At 46.2% G+C, this 24,626-nt stretch overlaps 1 protein-coding gene across 1 annotated transcript in view; it reads left to right on the forward strand.

Moving 5' to 3' along the window:
* The window catches only part of LOC121458607 (coiled-coil domain-containing protein 146-like), a 102,127-nt gene that overhangs the window by 35,114 nt on the left and 42,387 nt on the right, over nucleotides 1-24,626 (forward strand). The window contains exons 2-3 of the mRNA XM_041667923.1: nucleotides 17,515-17,597; nucleotides 19,741-19,950. Coding sequence (XP_041523857.1) covers nucleotides 17,515-17,597; nucleotides 19,741-19,950 — 293 coding nt within the window. The remainder of the gene's footprint in view (nucleotides 1-17,514; nucleotides 17,598-19,740; nucleotides 19,951-24,626) is intronic.

Consider the following 24,626-nt stretch of genomic DNA (forward strand, 5'->3'; position numbering starts at 1 on the left):
GGGATTGATGACAAAAACTAGATTTTTTTTAATGTTGACAATTTTCTTATTTTTCAAAAGCACCATGCAAATAAAAAATACACGCAATGGCTGACATAGCTTAATCATCCATAAAGGACTTGCTACACAGCATGGGACCTGCGTTCATATCCCCAGTACCTACTTAAAAAGTGGGGCGTAGAGCATAGCTATAGCCACAGCGCTGGGGACGGGGACAGGAAGACCCCTGGGGCACGCTGGCCAGTCAGTCTAGCCAAACTGGTGAGCTCCAGCTTCAGTGAAAGACCCTGTCCCAAAAAATAAGGTGGAAACGATAGAGGAAGACACAGCTGTCAACCTTTGGTCTACACACACACACACACAAACACATACATACACACACACACATACACACACACAAACACACACGTACACACAAACGTGCACATACATACACACACAAACACACACACATACATATACACACACAAACATATACACAAACACACAAACACACACACTTACATACACACACACAAACACACATACACACATACATACACACACAAACACACATATACACACACATACACACACAAACATATACACAAACACACACATACATACACACACATACACACAAACATACATACAAACACATAATACACATACACACATACACAAACACATACATACACACACATACACACAAACACGCACATACATACACACACATACACACAAACACACATACATACACATAAACACACATACATACACACAAACACACACACAAACACACATACATACACACACAAACACATACACATACACACACAAACACACACATACACACACAAACACACACATATACACACAAACACACACACACACAGACACCTCCAGAGTGTTTACACTGTTGGCTGCCACTTTGCAGTCTCTGGTACAAATCATACCACTGTGACGTGGATTAAGGTTTACCTTAAATATTTTGAAAGCCATAGATGCTGTTCTACTTTCTGTTTCTGATATGGACATTTATATAATTAGGTAACTTATCCTTAAACTTAAAACCAGTTTGTAATAACTAGGAATATGTTACTTCCTTAAGTGAGGCTATTTATTTGTGCCAGAAAACACATCAAAATTTTTGTAATAGTCAACTTAGTGAACTAGAAACAGATGTCTTTGGCTAAGTGTTCACTAGAACCTATTTATTTTTATTGCGTTGTTTCTGAAAATTGGCATTAAATGAGGACAATTATGGCTATTTTGGTGATATGATATGACTTTCTCTGCTTTTTCAAAAGCTAAGACAAGCTAAAGAACTAAGTCTTGATCATAAAAACTGAATTTCTTGGAAAACTGTGTTAATTTTTTAATATCCACCCTTTTCCAGGGACATTCCAGGGTAATCTGTTATGAAATTGCCAGGAATTATAGTCACTTTCGGTCACAAGTTAACTGTGGCTTTTAAAGAAATTTATAAGGCAGCTAACTGGTTCATGTTAGTATAGTATAAAAGTTTTTGACTTCTTAAATGTAATACTTTATAACATCCATTGAGTTGGTAAAGATTTATTTTTATTTTGCCTGGTACCCCCATCCCAAGAGTTGTTTTTTTTTTAAATACAAACATTCAGTTATTGCATTGTGTGATTTATTTGTTTGGTTCACTGGTTTATAGAAGTTGTTTGTTTTAATAACTCTTAGCCATATGTCCTGGGTCATGTTGAGTTGAGGACTTGCCTGGGTGGCAAGCTGTCAGGATAAAATGCTTGCTAAGTTTGTATTCAAAGGCTCTTCCATTCTGAGATATGTGTATTCTACATACAATCAGATAATTCATAATTGATAACAAGTTAATAGCCTTTTTCCTTTGCATACAAACATACACTCACCCACACACGCATGCACACACGCACGCACACATGCACATGCGCACACATCCTCTATGCTCATCTTGGCTCGTACATGTGGAAAGAGAAAGCCACACATCATGACTTCCGTCAGGTCTGCTTGACACCCCCCCACCCCAGCCATCCCACAACCCCTGAGCATTCCAACAGACTCTGAGGACATGTGCTGAGCATGCGCTGTGGGTCCGAGACGGCACACGATCCCGGCCTTCACAGAGCTTCCCCTCCGGTTAGCACGGATTCAGCGCATGGGCTAAGAGCTCTCGCTGAGAATGTATGTGAACATTTCCGGAACATTTAGTGTCAGGCAGTGTTCTAAAACTCAGCACATACCAAATACACGAAAGCGCCAAATCTGTTCTGACCTGAACATCTGTAGTACCCATGAAAAACCTCATCCTGGGTTCATGAGTTTAGGCCCCTGCTTAGGCAGCAAATATAGTGACCAAAAATGAACAGCTTCTATGCAGCACAAGCTAACAAAAGCTGAAATTGAGGGGGAAAATTGCATTCACAGGAGATCCAAAATGAACAAGATATTTGAGAATAAATTTAATTAAAACAAACTGTTTGTCCAAATGGCGCCAGGATGTAAAACCCCTTACCAGCTCCAGCAAGAACTGGACTCGCGTGTCCCCACAGTCCCTTCCCGGGTTCCATTTTACGGTGTCAGTGCCGAAGACGAAGCTGCAACTTTGAGGGTTTTGTTCTTTATAAAGAGCATGCCTATGCCTAGCGGAGGGTTTTGTTCTTTTTAAAGAGCGTGCCTGTAGTTAGCCCTTAAAGACACCATTGTCCATCCCAATCCGCCTTCCGGGAGGGGAAGTGCGGGTGCTCCAAATTGCCTTCCAGGCCAAACTCATTGCTGTGGGTGAATCTGGGCAAAACCATCTCCCTCTCCCCCGCCCCGACATGAAGGTGGGCAGCAGAAGACCTGGATCTCCTCTGTGATGTAAAGCCCCTCCACACTCCCCTCTCCCCTGAGCCCTCCCAATCTAGAGCTGATTGACAGGCAGCTGAGAGAGGAGGCGCCCAGGTTAACCTCCTGCAGAGATAGTCTGTTTTCCTCTGGGCTCCTTCGGGTTTACAGGATAGTCCCCAAGTACAGAGTCTGGGCAGGGGCTTTCATCCGAGAACAGGGAAGCGAGCGAACAGCCAGCTGTGCACATCGTCACGTGTGTGTCCGTCCTTTGGTGAGCAGCGTTCTGTCAACCAAGACAGCAGCTCCCTTGCAAGGTTTTGCTGCCCACATCCCTCAAGGCCTTTGCAGGTGCAGAGGGGAGGCCTCAGTGTGCACAGGACTCAGAGCAGAGGGGTCAGAGTCTTGTAAACAGAATTCCTCCGGGGACGCCTTTGCTGTCGCCTGCACCCACCCTGCTCTTCCGTGGTCTTGTTTTTAATCTAACTCTGTCTCCCGACTTGACTTCTCGTATTCTGACCCGGCGTGGTTGTTTTTGGAGATGTGCGACCTTTTGAGTTCTTCGCTGGTAGTCATTGGTTCAGGCCATGAAGGTTTTCCAGAAGCATCTGGGTTGTCTCATTTTCTGCTTCTCAAGGCCGCTGTTCCTGCTGCCGCCAACACTGCCCCCCTCCCCAGGATCCTGGGAGGCGTGTGGGTCTTTTAAAGAGCTTCTATACACTAGCAATAACTATCCACAAGTGAAACTCAGAAGAAATTTCCATTCACAATAGATTAGAATACCTGGAAATAAATTTAATAAAAATACATGACTTGTCCAGTCCGATCCAGTGGAATTATTAGAATCCCAAATAATTACGGTTTCACCAGACAGTCACCAGCACTTAAAGGACACGGCACTCATTGGCACATGTAAGCTTAGATATGCGTTTAATTTTTTGCTGTGTGTTTATCTTTACATGTTTTCCATTTAACTGTGAGACCATGCATATAGCTAGACACCTAAACTATCCGATGTCCATTGTGTTTGATACCTTAACGCCTGGGAGGTCCTGTTTGTGTCTTATGCTCTCCCCCTCACATTCCTGTGGCAGGCCACCAAAGGAGCGACTAGACATCTGGGTGAATACAGTCCAGCTCTCCTTCTGAGAGCCTTGCCAGCCACAGAAAGGGGAAAAGAGAAGCCTGGGCAAGCCAGCCAGTTTCGTCCAGGACATCTCTGCGCTTCCTCATCCCGTTTCAGGGCAAATTACGTACCTCTGTGTCTCCCTACATTTGCCTTCTGCAACAGGGAAAATGGAGTAGAAGCAAATGGAAGAACCAAGGTCTCCCAAGTACATTGCTGTTTTAAGAAAAACTTAAGTCAGCAATAGTTTAATCAAAATTAATGAGACATGCGCAGTCTGAGACGTGATTGCCATGGTGTCGATCACTGTGGCTGATGTGTACAATCACAGGTGTGCCTGAATGTATGGGAACAGTGGAAAGAAAGAAGTAATTTTGCCTGGAAGTTTTACCTCAAAGTCACCACAGACTGTGACTGCTGAGATTGATTTATTTACGTTTTTAGCGGCTGGTTTCCTGAGACAGGGTCTCATGCAGACTCGGTTGGCCTTAAACTCCTGGTCTTTCTGTCTCCACCTTCCAAGTGGGCGTGTGCCTTGCCTTGGCTCCTGGGATATTTTAAGTGCTCTGAGAGTAGAATAGAGAAGTCACAGATGAGAGAATCCAGCCGCTTGGGAACTGTACTGATTTTCTTACTGTCCTAACAGATCACCATACATTCACCATCATGGAACCCTGAAGGTCATAAATCCACATTGTGCCACTGTTTTCAGAATTGGATAGTTTCTCAGGCTGTGCTCTTTAAGGGATACTTAGGGGAGCGTCTGGCCATTCCTACTATTTGGCTCCTGACCACCTTCCTCCATGTTCAAAATCAGCAGCAATGGGGTAAAGGCCAGCCTACATTCCAAACGTTCCTTCCCTCTTCTTTCCATCTTTCTAACCTGGCCAGGAAAGATTATCTGCTTCTGAAGACTCTGGCGAGGAAATTGGGTGCCCTTGGATAATCCTCAGTACCCCTCTCCCTCAGGGTCCATGGTCTTACTCCATCTGCAGAATGGCTTGGCTCTGGAAAGTAACAAACATGCCTGTTGCAGGATTTAAGGCATAGACATCTTGGTGGGAACATTAATCTACATTAGAGATGCAGGAGGGAGGTTTAAAGGAACGGCTGTGTAGACAGAAGTTTCTGTACCACCTGGTCCCACAGCCATTCAGTCCCAAAGAAACACACAGAGGCTTATACTAATTATAAACTGGTTGGCCTGTTGCTCAGGCTTATTACTAACTAGCTCTTACAACTTAAATTAACCCATAGGTCTTATCTATGTTTAGCCTTGTGGCTTGGTACCTTTTCTCATTAAGGCATCCTCATCTTGCTTCTTCTGCTTCTAGATGATGACTGCATCTCTGCCTTTTTGCTTCCCAGAATTCTCCTAGTCTAGCTACTGGCCAATCAGCGTGTTATTAAACTAATGGGATTGACGAATCTTTACAGTGTACAAGAGCATTGTCCCACAGCATGGCAGCTGTTGGGAAATGAAAGCCCAGGACTGTAGTGCATCACGCCTGTCTGTGCTCTATGCGCTGCCATACAGTTCGTGAACTGGGCAAGGGGCTGGAGATGGAAACACACAACCACACACAGAGATACAGGTCATCCTTGAAACAGGAATGCCCCCTTATTGTGTCCAGGGGCAGCTTATATAGGGATCCTTAACTGATAGCCACGCCCCAGCCAAATGCACCAGAAACCACTCCACTGCCATCAGGAACTCCTGAGGGTCTCGTGCTCAGAGCAGCTGCAAGCTGTCTCAGATCAGAGGAAAACAAGTTGTTTACAAGAAATTCAGGAAGGGGGGGTGTTCACAGCTCCCAACACAGGACACCAAGTGGTAGAACTGGGCTGAGTCCTGAAGTCAATTAAAATAGGATTAGAACTATGTTGACTGGCAGTTTATAGAACAGACCCAAGGTAGATAAAGCCAGGAAAGTTGGTTATTGCTAATATTTCAGTGAGAAGTGATGAGATTTGTGCATGGCACACTGTAGATTGTCTGTAAAGCTGTTTAAAAGAACCTAATTCAACCTAATCTGCAGAATAAGTGTCCATAATACCAGATGTCATAGTTTTCTATAGAGTGAGGGTCAAATCCTGAAGAACACCAATCTTTTTTTGTTTTTATTGAGCTACATATTATTCTCTGCTCCCCTTCCTTCCTCCCCCTTCTACCCTCTCCCATGGACCCCATGATCCCAATTTACTCAGGAGATCTTGTCTTTTTCTACTTCCCATGTAGATGAGATCCATGTATATCTCACTTAGGGTCCTCATTGTTTTCTAGGTTCTATGGAGTTCTGGCCTATAATATGCTGGTTTTTCTTTGCTTTATGTCTAAAAACCACTTATGAGTGAGTACATATAATCTTTGTCTTTTTGGGTCTGGGTTACCTCACTCAATATGATGTTTTCTAGATCCATCCATTTTCCTGCAAATTTCAAGATGTTATTTTTTTCCACTGTATAGTACCCCATTATGTAAATGTACTACATTTTTTTTTATCCATTCTTCAGTTGAGGGGCATTTAGGTTGTTTCCAGGTTCTGGCTATGACAAACAATGCTGCTGTCAACATAGTTGAACACATGTCCTTGTGGCATGATTGAGCATCCTTTAAATATATACCCAAAAGTGGTATTGCTGGGTCTTGAGGAAGGTTGTTTCCTAATTTTCTGAGAAATCACCACACTGATGTCCAAAGGGGCTGTACTGGCTTACATTCCCACCAGCAATGCAGAAGTGTTCCCTTTACTCCATATCCTCTCCAGCATAAGTTGTCATCAGTGTTTTTGATCTTGGCCATTCTTACAGGTGTAAGATGGAATCTCAGAGTTGTTTTGATTTGCATTTCTCTGTTGACTAAGGATGTTGAGCATTTCCTTAAGTGTCTCTCAGCCATTTTAGATTCCTCAGTTGAGAGATCTCTGTTTAGGACTGTACTCCTCTTTTTTATTGGATTATTTGTTCTTTTGATGACCAATTTCTTGAGTTCTTCATATATTTTGGAGATCAGTCCTCTGATGTGGGGTGGGTGAAAATCAAAAACAAAGTGAGCTGCTGTTTTGTCTTGTTAACCAGGAGCACCGACTTTTAAAGTGAGGACCCCTGAAGGAAAGAAGATTAACATAAGGCTCAGGGAACATCCAGGAACCGGGGGTGGAAAGACTATAAGAGCCAGAAGACTGGGAGGATTGCAGTGAGATAGTATCTTCTAGACAGTATCTTCTAGACAGTGAGACAGTATCTTCTAGACAGTATCTTCTAGACAGTGAGACAGTATCTTCTAGACAGTGAGATAGTATCTTCTAGACAGTATCTTCTAGACAGTGAGATAGTATCTTCTAGGCAGTATCTTCTAGACAGTGAGATAGTATCTTCTAGACAGTATCTTCTAGACAGTGAGATAGTATCTTCTAGACAGTATCTTCTAGACAGTGAGATAGTATCTTCTAGACAGTATCTTCTAGATAGTGAGATAGTATCTTCTAGACAGTATCTTCTAGACAGTGAGACAGTATCTTCTAGACAGTGAGATAGTATCTTCTAGACAGTGAGATAGTATCTTCTAGACAATGAGATAGTATCTTCTAGACAGTATCTTCTAGACAGTGAGATAGTATCTTCTAGACAGTATCTTCTAGACAGTGAGATAGTATCTTCTAGACAGTATCTTCTAGACAGTGAGATAGTATCTTCTAGACAGTATCTTCTAGACAGTGAGATAGTATCTTCTAGACAGTGAGATAGTATCTTCTAGACAGTGAGATAGTATCTTCTAGACAGTGAGATAGTATCTTCTAGACAGTGAGATAGTATCTTCTAGACAGTATCTTCTAGACAGTGAGATAGTATCTTCTAGACAATGAGATAGTATCTTCTAGACAGTATCTTCTAGACAGTGAGACAGTATCTTCTAGACAGTGAGATAGTATCTTCTAGACATGACAGGGCTGTTGCACCGTGAGCTCTCGACAAAATGACTGCCAGCACAAGACCACACCAGAGGACATTCCAGCAGGGTGGGAGAGGCTCACGAGGTCCCATTCCCAGCTGAGGTGCTCCAGGTAGTCGATGGCTGCTGAGGAAGGGTTCCTCAGTCTTTGTCAAGGACAAGCCCCCGACCATTGGCCATGGCCATGCCCCATTGGCCAGCCCTATATCCATGTACATATTGGCAGCACTAATTGGACTCAATAATTATGTATGAAGGGTGTATGAATTTGAGAAAGGTATGTGGGGAGATGTAGGGGGGTTGGTGAGGCAGGGAGGGGCAGATATGGCCAAAATTCGTTGTGTTTATATATGAAATTCTCAAAATAAAAATGAAAGTCTGTCTACCCCCCAAAAAAATTTCTAGACATTCAAAACGCGAGGAAATTTTAAGGATCACAAGATAAAGCAACCAATGGAAGAGACACAGAAGTAGGAGTAATAGCTAAGGATTTTAGAACTGCTATTATAAAATATTTTATTTATTGGGGCAAAGGTAGAAGAAAGTCTAGGTGTAACAAGGGAAGTAACAGTTTTTAAAATTCCCAGTCAAATTTGTAAAGACAAAGCTCCAGTCTCTGAATGAAGAAGTCACTGAATAGGATTAGCAAATAAGACAGAGAGGAGGAGGTGAGTGAACAGGAGATTATAGTAAGTGCTGCCCCAATCCAACCACCGAAAAGTAAAGAAGGAAAGATCTTTAACAGCCAGAAGAGTGAGCAGTCCCGGTCAGGGGACTGATATGCTGAACAGGTGGTATGTCCAGTGTGTAGAAGGTGAGAGACTAGAGAGAGAGCAGAGAGATAAAAACGGAAGAAGGTTTATTACGTGGGAGCGGGACATCTGTGGTGTTTGCTCTTGTTTGCTTCTGTGTGAGGACAGGAACAGATTTGTGGGTTGAGGACAATGACCATCACCATTGATCAAGCATTGACCTGTGAACGGTAATACTAAATAGTACGTGGTATCTCGATCCATTCAGTCTTGGCCTTACCATCTGATAAGGTCGGAACGATTCCAGTTTGCTTTCTGAGGCTGTGATAACCATCGTGACCATGAGCACCTTGGGGGCAGGAAGGGTTCAGATCACATTATAAGCTACACTTCACCATGAAGGGAAGCCAGAGCAAGAATTTAAGGTGGGAACCTGGAGGCAGAAAAAGAAGCACAACCCATGGAGAATTGCTTACGGGTTCGTTCAGCTATCTTTCTTATACTGCAGGCCCACCTGCATAGGGATTTGCACCACCCACTGTGGGCGATGCCTTCTATATCAGTTACTACAAGTCAGTCTGATTCTGGAAGATTCTTCAGTCGAGGTTTTTGCTTCCCAGGTACCTCTAGGTGTGTGTCAAGTTGACAAGGACACAAGGACTACGTTTCCCTGTCTTTTACACTGGACAAAGTGAGTTGTGGACCGACTGAATACCATTCCACATTGCATAGTTTAAAAGCAGCTGACCTAGAGTTCAAGCCAAGGCCCGTGTGTGTGTGTGTGTGTGTGTGTGTGTGTGTGTGTGAAAGCTGAGCCAACATGAAGGGAAAGCGGAGGTTGCTAAGGAGAGGCAGATGCCCTGGCTGATGGCTTCATGCCCAGGAAGACCTGGGAAGCACGCAACAGCACAGGGAGATAGATTGGACTTGGCCAAGGAAAAAATGTGTCACTTTGAAGATGTAGGGGAAACCAGTGAGACGTGGTACTGGTGATAAACCTGTCGATGCAGAAGACAAGCTCAGGCAGGTGGGGAACGGAAGGCTGAGCTAACAAATGTCTAGCTGAAATGTGGGCCAAAGGTGGGTGAAGCAGTGTGACTGAGAACGTGGGTGCGTTTGGAAATCACTGCAGTGAGCCGGAGACGAGCAAGAGATGCAGAGGAGATGCAGGGACACTTTCGAGCTCGGGTGACATCAGAAGCATGCTAGACACTTCTGCAGGAAGCCAGCGACTGTCGGCAAGGCCAGAACACCTTGGACACACCCACACAAACCCTCATTGTTTCCTCGTGCTGACCCCTTCCAGATGGGGCCGCTTGGTACCAGATCTGACCGAGCCGTTTCTTTGCTCAGAATGCTCTAATGTCTTGAATTTTTTCCATATTAGTCCGTGTCAGCCATGAGTCATGAACTCTCGTTAAACTTTCAGCGGCAGAGTAAATGTTCCCTTCGAGTCCCAGTCCCCGGCGAGGCGGCTCACACGGTCCCTACTGTGCAGTCACAGTTGTGAACTGTGACCTTCTCTCTAACCTTTCGTGTGCACACTCTCCAGCAGCTTCGCATTGTCCTTCCTGCTGTGCTGCTTGATTCTGCATTTCTAAGACGTGACACACTTGGGTCTTGGGCCCACTTGTGCTGTGCAGTGTGAAAATACAGCTATTTTTTTTCCGCATCTGATGCTGTGGATGAATAAACCATTTTTTATCCGCAAGAACTGAGCCCAAAGTTCCCAGCCATGGAGGGAGCCCCTCAAAAGAAACAGTCTGCAGCTCCATAGAGAAGGAGGCTTTGCCAAGTGTAAGCTTCCAGATTGTGAACTATTTACTGTGTGTACACGTATGTGCACATGTGTATGCATATGTGTGTGCATGCGTGTGTGTATGCATGTGTATGTGTGCGTGTGCGTATGTGTGTGCACGTGTATGTGTGTGTGCATGTGTGTGCGCGTATGTGTGTGTATGTGCACATATGCATGTGGAGATCACACATTGTTATCATTTGTCTTAATCAATCACCCTCCTCTTTATCTTTTGAGACGCGGTCTTGCCTGATCCTGGAGCTTGCTGGTCTGGCTACCCCGGTTAGCCAGAGAGCTCCAAGGTTCTGTGTGTCTCAGCCTCCTCAGCTCTGGGACTGCAGGTGCTGCCATGTGATTTTCACATGGAAACGGGGTCCAAACTCAAGTCTTCATACATATGTGCCTAGAACCTTACTAGGTGAGCTGTCTTCTCAGCCTGTGAGCCTAGAACCTTACTAGGTGAGCCGTCTTCTCAGCCTGTGTGCCTAGAACCTTACTAGGTGAGCCGTCTTCTCAGCCTGTGTGCCTAGGACCTTACTAGGTGAGCCGTCTTCTCAGCCTGTGAGCCTAGAACCTTAGTGAGTGAGCCGTCTTCTCAGCCTGTGAGCCTAGAACCTTACTAGGTGAGCTGTCTTCTCAGCCTGTGAGCCTAGAACCTTACTAGGTGAGCCGTCTTCTCAGCCTGTGTGCCTAGAACCTTACTAGGTGAGTCGTCTTCTCAGCCTGTGTGCCTAGAAACTTAGTGACTGAGCCATCTTCTCAGCCCTGGCATCTTAATTTGAAGGAAGCAAATACATTTTTCACGCTGAGTTGTTCTCTTTTATGAGAGATTTGTTTTCAGTAGTGGAGATGAAGAACGTTTATGCCTCCCAGGACTCCTGTGACTTGACTTTTGATTTATGTAGAAACTACAAAGACAAGTGAGATGTTTTGTCCACTGAGCTTTCTTGAATTCTCAAGGTACCAAGGGCCATGGGAGAGACAGAGGTGGCTAAGACATGGACCTCGCTAGCCTTCTTGCTTTGTCTGTGGCCATAAGCCTGCCAATGCGCAGCCGTGGCCCACCCGCTGCTAGGCTTCCAAGAGTTTGCTGCCGAGGGTGGCACTGTGCTCAGAGCAGACACCGAGCTATAACCCAGCTGTCTCCTCTCAGATCTGACCCACCATGCTCCTGTTTGAAATTCTGAGTCCCACTGTGTAGTAATAAGGGCGGCGGGGCTGCGTCCCCAGCACCCTGGCTGCTTGCTCGGCTAGCTTATGCCCGAAATAACAACACACAAACTGTATTCATTTAAACACTGCTTGGCCCATTCTCTTCTAGGCTAATTCTCACATATTAATTTAGCCCATTTCTAATCATCTGTGTATGGCACCCCAAGGTGCGCTTACCAGGAAGATTCTAGCCTATGTCCATCCTGGGTCGGAGCTTCATCCCGGGAGCGGGGCATGGCGTCTCTCTCAGGCGTCTGCTCCAGAGAGGAGAGCTGTCGAGACTCTGAGCTCACTTCCTCTTCCTCCCAGCGTTCTGTTCTGTTTACTCCTCCCACCTATCCTCTAACCAATAAAATGGGCCAAGGCAATTCCTTTATTAGCCAATGACCTTCCTCCATCATTTCCCCTTTTTCGGTTTAAAAAAAAAAGGCTTTAACTTTAACATAGCAAAATTACATATAACGAAACAGTTATCAAGTAAAAGTTACAATAATCTTTATCATAACTAAGGAAAACTATAACTATAACTAACTATTCTTAACTCCATCAAAGACTCCAGAAAGATACAATACTACCTAAGCAAACAAGAAAAAAGCAACTTTTAAAACTCTAGAAATGACAGAGACATCTCGCTGCCTGGACAGTCACCCAAAGTTCCTCTGTACCGTTGGGGCATCCATCTTCAGCCTTCAGGCCCATGCTATCCAGCAGACATTTCCATAAAGCAGGAAAATTCAAAGTCAGTTCAGTCACTATCTGTTGTGTCCTGCAGAATGTCTCGCAGACTCTTTCATGAATCAGGAACCCCGAAAGATCATCTCACCTTAAGCAAGTTCAGTAGTCCTCTCTCTGTGGGTTCTCTGTGTCCAGTTTATGCAATAGTCCAGGCAAGAGCAGTTTCTTGCCCAAATGGCTATCAAACTCCATAAGGTGCCTCTTCGATGCCCATCTTCCTTTTGAAGTAGATTGGTGCTGCCAGGAGCAGAGTGTCTCATTGTCATGAAAAGTCCTCAGTTATTAAAACATTAAATGTCCTATTCTGTAATCTTTGAAAGACATGAAGAATGTCTATCTAAAATATATCTCTATATATCTAGAAAATCTAACTAACATGACTACAAGCTTTACTATTATCGATGATTATCCATTAACAACCTATATTTCTTAATTATACAGTACATATTTAAATGAACTACACAATCACAATACCTTAATCAAAATCAGAAACACTTATACATATAACAAAATTGACCTTAAATCTCTATCAATAAAGCAAAATCTATACTAATGTAAATTATTCATATCTATATCATATCCCCCTTAAAATGTAAAAGAACATTTATAAACCATATTTGGGAACATGGGCGCAGTTTTTTCTCTCCAAACTGCTTCCTGCTGAATGGGGGCGTCATTAATTAGGCCTTTCATGGTATAACCTGTGTGCTAGTTTCATCTCAGTTGGCAGTTGAGCAAAGCAATTTTCTGAAGGTGTTCACAACAACCCTTCAGGAGAGCGTGGTCCATCATACCAAATCGGGATAAATGCAATCCACAAGGTCTGATCCTCTGTGAAAACAAAAGAAGAATCTCTTTTCCAAAGTATCATATCCTTAGATCCAAATTCGAAATATCTATGTTGGATTAGTTCAGCAGCATTTATAAACAAATATCTTTTAGCATCTGTTTCTCCTTCCTCAGCATTTAAACAATTCAAAGAGAGCATAATAGCATACAGTATCAAAATTCTCTGTGTATTTTCCATCTTTGTGCAGCTTTGTTTTAACCTCTATTTTGTTTATTTTTACTTTTAACTCTTTGCTTTTTGAGACAGGTTCTCTGTATCTTTGACCTGAAGTAACTCTGTAGACCAGGCTGTCTTTGAACTCTCAGAGGTCCGCCTGTCTCTGCCTCCCAGGCATTCGGGATTAAAGGTGTAAGCTACTACACCTTGAACTCACAGAGATCTGTTTGCCTCTGCCTTCTAGGCACTGGGATTAAAGGCGTGTGCTACCACACACAACAACTCTCTTCCTTTTTTTTTGTTTTTTACTTTAAAAACTTCAACTTTTAGTCTGCATATATTTTTAACACACTTTAAACCATTCAGAAATTTTCTCTGTCTTTGAATCTCTCTTTACTGTATATCTCTCTTTTTCTGACCACATGAATCTTTAATTTACCAAGCAATCTCAGTAGGACTAAAGGCGTGGCTTTGCCAGCTAGATCCAGTCCATTCCTTAGCTTTCCAGCCTCATGGCGGATATACAGGCTGTAGCCATGTTTACTGCAACAACTGTATGGCATTTCAAGGTCCCTGCCAGCAAGTGAGCTACAACAGACAACACTCAAGTCCTCTCTCGGTAGCCGGCCCTCCTGCCTCAAACAGTCAGAGTTTGCCCTGGCAGGATGGCCCAGAAAGCCGGCATTTTTAAACGGCGCAGCTTTTTTCCTGCTACAGCTGAAAACCGAAAAGCATGCGTTCAGCTTTTCGTCAACACCGTTTAAGTGTTTCGTGGCAGGACCTCTTAATGAGCTGCAGGCTTTGCAGCTAAAGCTGAGTCAGGAAGCTTCTCTTAGAAGAAAGCGCATGCTTGCCTCTAACAAGCAGAGCAGACCCGAGAACACAGCGAGTCTAGTTGCCATCAAACAAATCGTAGCACTTTACTCCAAATGCTCTATTCAAAAGCTCTGTCTCCTGCAGGAGCCAGACAGAGATCGCAATGGCCGCACAGCCCCAGGAAGTCGCGCTTTAAAATGACACAGCGTTTTTTCTGCTACTGTTGCCGAATCAGGAAATCTCTCTACAGCACGCCACCAACAAACAGCAAAAATCTGTGTTAAACTCTCTCTCCCTTATTTTTAAGCCTTCTCAGGTTTTTTAAGTGGATTTAGTTGTCCACACGTCTGGGCGCCAATTGTAGTAATAAGGGCGGCGGGGCTGCGTCCCCAGCACCCTGGCTGCCTGCTCGGCTAGCTTATGCCCGAAATAACAACACACAAACTGTATTCATTTAAACACTGCTTGGCCCATTCTCTTCTAGGCTAATTCTCACATATTAATTTAGCCCATTTCTAATCATCTGTGTATGGCACCCCAAGGTGCGCTTACCAGGAAGATTCTAGCCTATGTCCATCCTGGGTCGGAGCTTCATCCCGGGAGCGGGGCATGGCGTCTCTCTCAGGCGTCTGCTCCAGAGAGGAGAGCTGTCGAGACTCTGAGCTCACTTCCTCTTCCTCCCAGCGTTCTGTTATGTTTACTCCTCCCACCTATCCTCTAACCAATAAAATGGGCCAAGGCAGTTCCTTTATTAGCCAATGACCTTCCTCCATCACCACTGCTTACAGCAATCACAGCTAACGTATTTTAATAGCTTTTAATTATTAAAAATATACTTGTGCATTGCAAGAAAGAAAAGAAAGAAGGGAGGAAGGGGAGAGAAGGTACAGACAGACAGACATACAGAGAATAAATATGGGAAAACAGAGACAAAAATAGAAAGTGGTATATACTTACAGCCCAGAGAATATTTCAGCATCTCGGTTTGGATCTTCTGGGTCTCTATCACACCCTCAAATGTAAAATCAGATCCTGTACAGCATGAAGAACTTACTTTCTGGTTAAGATGTCCTGACTTCACTTTGTGTGTTCCTCCCCCCAACTCCCCAACACACACACACACACACACACACACACACACACACACACACACCAGGTCTGAAATTGAACATTGAACATTTTCTTGACATTTACTGGCTTCTTTTAGCAGGAAATAACATTAGGGAGTGCGTTATGGATGTTAGGAAGTACTTGTTACTAATGTGGCATTGAAAGTAGACCCTGCTAATGGACAAAATTGGTATTTAAAAAATAATAGTAATGAATTTATACTTGATTTTTAATTAAACTGTACTAATTTCTTGGCTTTTTCCAGTTGCAAATCTTCCTTTCGTATTGGAAATCTTGAATTTATACTTGTATTTCTGTTTTATCGAGTCAGAATACACAGAGCATAAAAAGTACTCCAGTGAATTTTAGTATATACATCGGTTGGGTTATCAACATGTTCTAATTTTAGAATATTTCCACGATACAAAAAAGAAAGTTGTACCTCTTTCTTCTTACACTGCTCCTCTTGGCTGCGGTATCTACACAGCTACTAAACCTGTTTTATTTGAAAAGGTTTGCCTGTGCAGGAAAAACGCAAAATGTGGCCTTTGTGTCTGGTCTTTTCACGGTTTTCCTGGGTACAGACTCATCCTCCCTGGAACAGGTATCAGGACCCTTTCCTCTTTAAATTGTAGACTGTGGCAACCCGGTATAAACGTTCATTTTGTTTTTCCATTCATTTGTCAATTGATGGATTAAGTGTTTTTTGAAATCTTTTTAAATTTCATATGTATGAGTATTTGCCTGCATGTTTATGTGTGTACCACAAGTGTGCAATGCCGACAGAGGCCAGAAAAGAATGTTTGGTTTCCAGGAACTGTGGTTACAGCTTATTGTGTGTGGTGCTGGAGGTGTTGGGATCTGAATCTGAGTCCTCTTGCAAGAGCAGTGTTTTTAACCGCTAAAACATCTCCCCAGGCACTAAACTGTTTCTTCTAGAACTGCCATGGATGCCGCTGTAAACATTGTTCACGTTATCACATAAGCCGTGTTTTCAGTTTGCCAGGGCACACTTTGACTCCTTCCTGTGCTCCTGGGACCCTCTTCCTCCTCTGGGTTGCTCTGTCCAGTCTTGACGGAAGAGTGTGTGCCCAGATTTATTGCATCTTGTTATGCCATGTTCAATTGATAACTGGGAGGCCTGCTCTTGTCTGAAAGGAAATGGAGGAGCAGTGGATCTGGGGGAGATGGGAGATGTGGGGGTGGTGATGGGAGGAGTGGAGAAAGGAGGTGCGGTTAGACTGGCTTGTACGAGAGAATCATCAAAAGAAAGAGAAAGGAAGAAGGAAAGGAAATGAAGGAAAGAAGGAAGAAGAAAGGAGAGAAGGAAGGGAGGGAGGGAGGGAGGGAGGGAGGAAGAGGGGGAAGGAGGAGGGAAGGACCTATCTGCAGACATAGGAGAGAAGGTAAAACTCAAGAGACTTATTGTGTGTTTGCAGAAATTGTAAGAGAAGTTATGCTGTTGGCTTTAACAAGAGAGTTCAATGGGATCACTACATGAAAACACAAAAGAACACATTTCCATTTTTTATACTTGTTTATTGCACTGTATGTATTTGTATACATGCATATTTAGACATTTAAGAACAGCTTGCAGGAAAAAAGAAACAAATAATACCTCATTATATAAATAGTAAACTTTGCCTTCAGAGACGTTAGGCAAGGGGTGTGACCTTGGGTTGTTTTTTAAACTGGAGTGCAGAAGTTTAAGTCCTGACCGTTTTAACTAAAACCTTGGAGAGGCTCTTTCGCCAAGCTTTGGTTTCGGGTGGAGCAGCCCACGGCCGTCAGGGCATCTCTGAGAAGGAGTGACTGATGCGTGGCCCTTGTTCCGAAGACGACCGTCATCTCTCAACTTACAAGCGACTGTTCTGGAAGTCCACACAACTCAAAATGTTTAACCTAGAAAAATCTTTTTAGAACCAGAAGACGTTTAATTCCTTGAGTTTCTGGATGAAGAAATTATAGCCTAGGGAGGTTTAGAGACTCGTCCAAGAGGAAAGAGCATAGCGAGAGGCAGGCTAGGGCTACTCCGTCTGAATACGCAGCAGCGTTCTGAGTGCTACCATGCCGCACATGTAACCATTCCAATGCTCAGCTGAGAGGCTCGAGACCAAGTGAGACCCTTTTATCTCCTCCCCAGGCGTAAGGGCAATGATGGCTAACACTAACCTATGTTCTTTTTACTAGCTGTATTCTATGGGAAAACTTCCTGGGACCAGAATGGCAGAGTTGAAAGCCAAGTACACGGTGCTCCATGACATGGTGGTGAGGTAAGCTGTTTGCCAGCACAGAGGCACCTTCTGTCACCTCTGTTCTTACTCACGACGAACGGGACTTGTCTTCACTCTTGTTCCCTCTAAATGTGGAGTCTGAGACATGGGCAGAGTTGAAGTGGGTTTAGAAATTGCCCAGAAGACACTGTAAGTGAGCAGGGAGGTGAGGATGAAATGGAAGAACGCAGATGGGTGGGGTCGTCCGTGGTCTGCGCTGCGGGCAGCCGGGGCCTGGTCCTGTGGATTTTCTGACTGAGTGTTTAGAACAGTCTTAGCTCTGCCACTAAGAAGTGACAAAACAAGGCTATTTGCCCGCTCGGAAAATAGCTCTTGAGCACCGGATGACAGGCATGCACGCAGGAGGAGGTCTCTGGCAGAGGGACTGTATGCATGGTGACTAACTATTGAAAACTCTCGTTCAGACTAGCAGATTCTCCAACAGCTTAGACTTAGACCTGCTAAGATGCCCACCCCGACTCCTCACCCCTTCCTCCTACCCCAACCCACTCTGCAGCTAAGTCCAGGGCAGCAGAATAGATGTCCACAGGAGTCAGCAGCTTTGCCGAGAGCGCGTCTGCCCCTGGGAGTTGAAGCTCTCTGAGGACCCCTTATCTATTCATACCAGTGCGGGGCTAAAACTGTGCGGTGTTGTGACGGAGCTGCTTCCGTCCTGCTGACTTTCCCACCTCCTGACCCCACACTTCCTTCTCTACCCACTACAAAGTCCACCACTCTGTCGCAGACCCACGGGGAGAGCCCAGTGGAGCGCGTCCATCCTCCCGCTGCTGAGGCTGCAGGCAGGCAGACGTGGGTTTTCCACAAAGACTAGATCAGAAGCCGAACTCTTTCCTACTGACACTGTCCATCAAGGGCATTTGTGTGAATCGCCACTCATGTTCCGACTTGGGCTAACTGCCGAGCTGCCTCCTTTCTGTGTGAGCACGGCGGCCTGATTCACGGCGGCCTGATCCAGCTCTGGCAGTTGGCGCCAGATAGCGGGGTGTCTGTTAACATACAAGAACACTGAGCGTAAGGGAGAAACTCCCATTTCCGCTCCTGGCAATTGGAGGTGTGCTCATCGGCCCTGCTCGGCTTGTTCCCTGGCGCCTACCATAGTTCCTGGAACGTATCATGTTCCAGTAATTGTGTGGCCGGGTGCCACTCAACACACGACACAGAAAAGCCTGGGAAAGGAGGGGGAGCCAGCCACCTCTGCTGAGATCAGTTCTGGGACATCTCTGCAAATGAGCTGAAACCCAGAGGTTTCTCTCGGTCAGGAAATCCGATGGAGCACACAGGGAGTTTTGCCTTTAAAACAGAAAATAGCAAAGGCCTGCCTCTGATTTCAGGGCGGGGGGTCACTAGTGCCAGCGTATCTGGGACAGATCAGTCACGTCTAGGAGACATGTGGAGCCAATACAAGCTCGCAGCATGCATGGGTTCTAGAATATTCTTGGGACTATATCAAGTACAACTTCTCTGTCTATCCAGTTCTGCTTGTAGCAGATGCTCAGCCCCTTCACTGAACAGGGGCAGGGCCACAGGATACAACCCGAGAATCCTCTTCTCTGTGGTGGTCAAACCTAGTTCTAGCCAGGCATCAAGGTACCGTTAAAACTAATTAATATGTCCGCAATTTTATAGGAGGATTTTCATGGTCTCCCAGTGGCGGCCATTAGAGGGAAGGTTAATGTCTTAGTTCAGTAAAGCGGGAAAGATCTTGGTGCAGTCACGGTTAGAAAACTAAAGGCACCAAGAAAAATGGGTTGCTCGGGCAGCGGAGGGGCCTGCTTGCTTCTTAATTTCCTCTTCCTTGGGAGTCCTGGTCTTTCTTCAAGGTCAGGGGAATGCCCTGCTCCTTTGGAATTACACGCTGTCTCCCTTGTCCCCACTCTCTGGATCTAGACTATGCCCATAGAAGTCCTTATGACCAAGCACTGTGGTTGACTGTGTACACCCGTCTTCCTGCTGGAGGGTGGGCAGCTCAGGCTAGAAGGCGAGCCTCGCTCTCGGTGAACAAAATGCAGGAATGGGGACCAGCTGTGACTGGATCCCACCCTAGCCAGCGCGCAGGAATCAGGAAGGGTCCTGAGGATGTGTGGGCACTTCCTCACTGTCGGTGTCCTTCCCTTTAACCCAGCACCCAGCAGTCGGAGGTGCAGCTGCTGGAGAACGCCAAACTCTTCACGGAGCAGATCCAACAGCAGCTCGTCCGCCTGCAGCAAGCCGACGACTTCCCCAACGCCTTCTCCACTGAGGTCTGCAAGCTGCGGGAGCAGCTGCTCAAGTACCAGAACGAATACAGTGCGGCGCAAGAGAGGGAGTACCACAACCAGTACAGACTGAACAGGTGAGACCAGGCCTGAAAAGGCCCGGCCGGGGATGCTGCGGGCCGACTGTGTGAGTCTCACGGTGCTGCGGGCCGACTGTGTGAGTCCCACAGTGGTGCGGGCTGACGGTGTGAGTCCCACAGTGCTGCGGGCTGACGGTGTGAGTCCCACAGTGGTGCGGGCTGACTGTGTGAGTCCCACGGCGCTGCAGAATGACTGTATGAGTCCCACAGTGGAGCAGGCTGCCTGTATGAGCCCCATGGTGGCTGTGTGAGTCCCACGGTGGTGCAGGCTGACTGTGTGAGTCCCACGGCGCTGCAGAATGACTTTATGAGTCACACAGTGGTGCAGGCTGACTGTGTGAGTCCCATGATGCTGCAAGCTGATTGTGTGAGTCCCAGGAAGGTGCAGGCTGACTGTGTGAGTCCCATGATGCTGCAAGCTGATTGTGTGAGTCCCAGGAAGGTGCAGGCTGACTGTGTGAGTCCCACAGTGGTGCAGGCTGACTGTGTGAGTCCCACGGTGCTGCAGGCAGACTGTGTGAGCCCCACGGTGGTGCAGGCTGACTGTGTGAGCCCCACAGTGGTGCAGGCTGACGGTGTGAGCCCCACAGTGCTGCAGGCTGACTGTGTGAGTCCCACAGTGGTGCAGGCTGACTGTGTGAGTCCCACGGTGGTGCGGGCTGACTGTGTGAGTCCCACGGTGGTGCGGGCTGACGGTGTGAGCCCCACAGTGCTGCGGGCTGACTGTGTGAGTCCGACAATGGTGCAGGCTGACGGTGTGAGTCCCACAGTGCTGCGGGCTGACGGTGTGAGTCTCACGGTGGTGCAGGCTGACGGTGTGAGTCTCACGGTGGTGCAGGCTGACTGTGTGAGCCCCACAGTGCTGCAGGCTGACTGTGTGAGCCCCACGGTGGTGCAGGCTGACTGTGTGAGCCCCGCGGTGCTGCAGGCTGACTGTGTGAGTCCCACAGTGGTGCAGGCTGACTGTGTGAGCCCCACAGTGCTGCAGGCTGACTGTGTGAGCCCCGCGGTGGTGCAGGCTGACTGTGTGAGCCCCACGGTGGTGCGGGCTGACTGTGTGAGCCCCACAGTGCTGCAGGCTGACTGTGTGAGCCCCACGGTGGTGCAGGCTGACTGTGTGAGTCTCACGGTGCTGCGGGCTGACTGTGTGAGCCCCACGGTGGTGCAGGCTGACTGTGTGAGCCCCACGGTGCTGCGGGCTGACTGTGTGAGCCCCACAGTGGTTCAGGTTAACTAGGTGAGTTCCCGCATATTGGCGGCTGGCTGTTTCCACATAAGCAGTTAAGTTGGGAAGGTGTTCGGGTACACGGAGTTTGAACTAGCAACTACAAGCCCGGCTATCTTTCCCCTTGACTCCCTGCACTGAAAGATCACACAAGTGCTTGGAAAGTAACTCCGGTAACAGAAATTCCTGCCGTGTTTTCTGGGTGTCAAGAACTCCAGAGCTTTGGAAGCTGCTTTCAAAAGACACACTACACAGAGCAAGGACTTGGCTGCCTCTCCTGCTCACCTGTCCTTACCCCTTTCTCTCTGGCTGTGGTTGCTGACAGCACCCCATCGTGTTGCCTGCCACCAGGGTCACATCTCCTTTCCTTCTTCCCTTGAGCACACCAGGAGCAGAACCATGTATTCAACCTTTGTCCCCTCTTATTAAGGAAAACGCTGCAAAGATTCTTTCTCTTATTGAGGAGTCAGTTAGTGAACCAAAGCAGGAGGTCCCGGCAGAAGGGAGCACCGGTTCCCTGTCTCTCCTGTCCCTGCTGGGGTTCAGCATGCCCTGCCATGTCTGGGACTGCGTGTGACTGCAGTTTTGAGTTGTGTGCTGCGCCTGGGTACTGGGAAAAGCCAAACCTGCCCTCCTAGTCTCTGCTACCATTTAAGGCAGCAGAGCTTTGGCGTTTTTTAGCAGTGTGTAGAATTCAGACAGCGCAAACGTGATTCAGTCCTGCCCAGAGACGACAAATGCTGGAGCGGTCTCCGGAAAATTGTGCCGTCCCTGGGTCTTGAGGTCTCCCCTTGTTGCTTGTATTTTTCGGCTGAGGGATGGATAATGAGGCAGTTTGATGAAGAGAATTCTATTCAGAGAGAAGAAAAGTTAGGCGGCTTTTTCCGTGTGTCTTTCAGCCTAAACTCGTTTCAGACTCTCCAGAGAGAGCTATAAAAAGAAAGCCCAGTTACTTCTGTAAGCACTCGCTCTTTCAGCTGAAAACAATAACGAATTAAGACAATTGGTGACTGTTCATTAGTGTTGCAAATAGGAATCCGTGACATTTTCTGAAAGGGTACGAAGCATATAAATCAGCTGATTTTTAGATTGTTTAAAATTTCCAAGTATTCCTGCCAAGAAAAGATGGGGGGTGGCTCTTGCCTTTTAGGTGTAGACAGGCACATTGTTCACTGGGCTCCCCAGCACAGGGAAGGGACGGTGTGTGGTGACTTCCAGCGAACGAGAACAGTCAAAGCACATGACACTTTACCCTGGCAGGCCCTCTGTATCCTCCAATATCAACAGTTTGGGAAATAACGCACTTGTTTCTATTAAAATTAATTTTTCTACCAAAGGGATTCCAGGGAGGAGTGATGGGTTCCACATTTTACTGCCTTTGTGCATCTGATACTACATGGTCCAGAGATAAATGCACTCAATACTCCCAGGGGGATAAGTGGGCATTTCCATCCACAGATAAAAATAAACAAAGTCAATGAGAGAAAGCTATTCATCCAAGTATACAGACGATATTTGTCAGTACTGCACAGTAATCTCTCATTGTATCCAGTGCCTAAATAGAAGCCCAAACTGCCAACACCCTGCACCCCAGCGCCTTCAGGAACTTCTGAATCACCGCTGCCTGGGAAGAGCAGCACCAAGTCACTTTTAACGTGGCTGGTCTCCTGTTTGCCGTTGCTACTGCCCTAGCTGACCTCCCCCCCCCCCCAGACCTGGCCCTGCCTCTGCCTCCCAGGAGACTGAATTAAACTAAAGCCGTGCCGCCGTGCCCAGCAACTGCTGTTTCACAGCAGGTTTGATTTTAATAGATGCTATGGTTGATAAAATTATTTGATTAATTAAAACTAAATCTGTGTTATAGTTTCAGTTTAGGGCTTGTAATCACTGATGATCTCTTGATAAATATACACTTTAGGAAGAAAATGTGGGACGTATTTGAGTAACTGAGGTAAATATAGATTAAATAATGAAGTAGTTCCATACATACGTAGGGAACTTATTTTGTAACCAAGTTTGTTATTATTTTTCAGAAAGCTTTCTCTGATAAAGGCTTTTCAGTATTTTCTTCACTGCTTGCCTTTCGTGGTTTCCCTGTTTTCCACCAATTAATAAAAATTTGGGCAGCAAGTACACTGTGTCTCTTGGGCCAACTGATGTGTTCTGACAGGCCTTGGTCAGCCGAGGAAGCAAGGCCATGGTTAGTCATGGTATGGACACCGGGAGCGGTAACACGAGCTGGGCACATGCAGCGATGTCTTTGTCTGCTCTCCAGGACTGGTTCTTCTAATCCCTGTTGCTGCCCACGTAGGCTTTTTACACATTTTCTGTTCTTGGTCCAGTAAAGACATCAAAGTAGAAGCTCAGGAACAAACCCATCAATAGGAATGTGATACAGGAATGGGGGAGTGTCTTCCAGAGTGCTTGAGCCTCTGGGGTCTCAGCTGGGCTCAGCTCAGAAGTCAGGGGACCAGGGTTCACAGCCACATGGACTTCAGTGAGTCGGCAGCCCGTGGGGTCTTCTCTCCCAATCCGAGGATTAAATTCATAGATCACAGGTGGGAATTTAGAGGGGCAGAGCAGAACTCGTGTGTAGCAGAGGCCCAGGAAAGAAGAGTCCATTGAACTGCCAATGGGAGGCTTTGTAAAGGCTTTATAGAGACCTGGGGTGAGCTAAGTCCGCCGCCTTCTGCCTGAAGCCATGTGACTGTGATCCCTGCTGCCACCTATGGTTATGGGCAGGGAAGCTTTGTTTGTATCCATGATTGCAGACTCATAACTGAAAAGGGAAGAATTGAAGGTGTCTGTGCCAACCTCTCCCTCTTCCCATCCAAAAGGGAAAAAAAAGCGTCTAGGCATTAAGCTATTGAAGAGAGTCCCTAAAAGTTGTGACGAAAACGCTGAAGTTCAGCACTTCACAGTTGATGGCTTCTGTTGGAGGTGGGCAGGCGACCTCGGTTTCTTTAAGGGACTGGCTGCTGGGAGCATGAGTGTGCTCCAGTGAGTTCGTGGGGCGACACAGCTCACACTTGGTGTTTCTTTTCTTTTCTTTTCCCTTTTTATGCCTTGGGGGAGAGCACAAGGCGGCAGGTGAACCCGAGAGGACTGGGAAGTGAGTGTGAGCAAAGTACGTTGGAGGAAATTCCCAAATAATAAAAATATTATGGTGGGAAAAAATAAAAATAAAAGCACCTTATACCATCCAAAACCGCAAAAGCATTTGGTCTTACAGTTAGTCTTAGCCCTAGCTGCGTACTAGACTGACCCAAGGACTCCCTCAAGATCAAACCATCTATGTGTGAACACCCCAAGGCCTGGCCTTCCTCATCACCCACTGCGGCTTTGGAAAGTCTACACAGTGAGAAGGCTGTGGAACCAGGTCAGAAACCTGCCTTCTCATAGCTCCCGTCAGCTCGTGCCTACCCTTCCTCAGCGGGTGATGCCCCTT

The sequence above is a fragment of the Microtus oregoni genome, unplaced genomic scaffold, assembly GCF_018167655.1.
Source record: "Microtus oregoni isolate MIOR12 unplaced genomic scaffold, Mior012 000018F_ref0000195, whole genome shotgun sequence".
Classification (NCBI taxonomy): Eukaryota; Metazoa; Chordata; class Mammalia; order Rodentia; family Cricetidae; genus Microtus; species Microtus oregoni.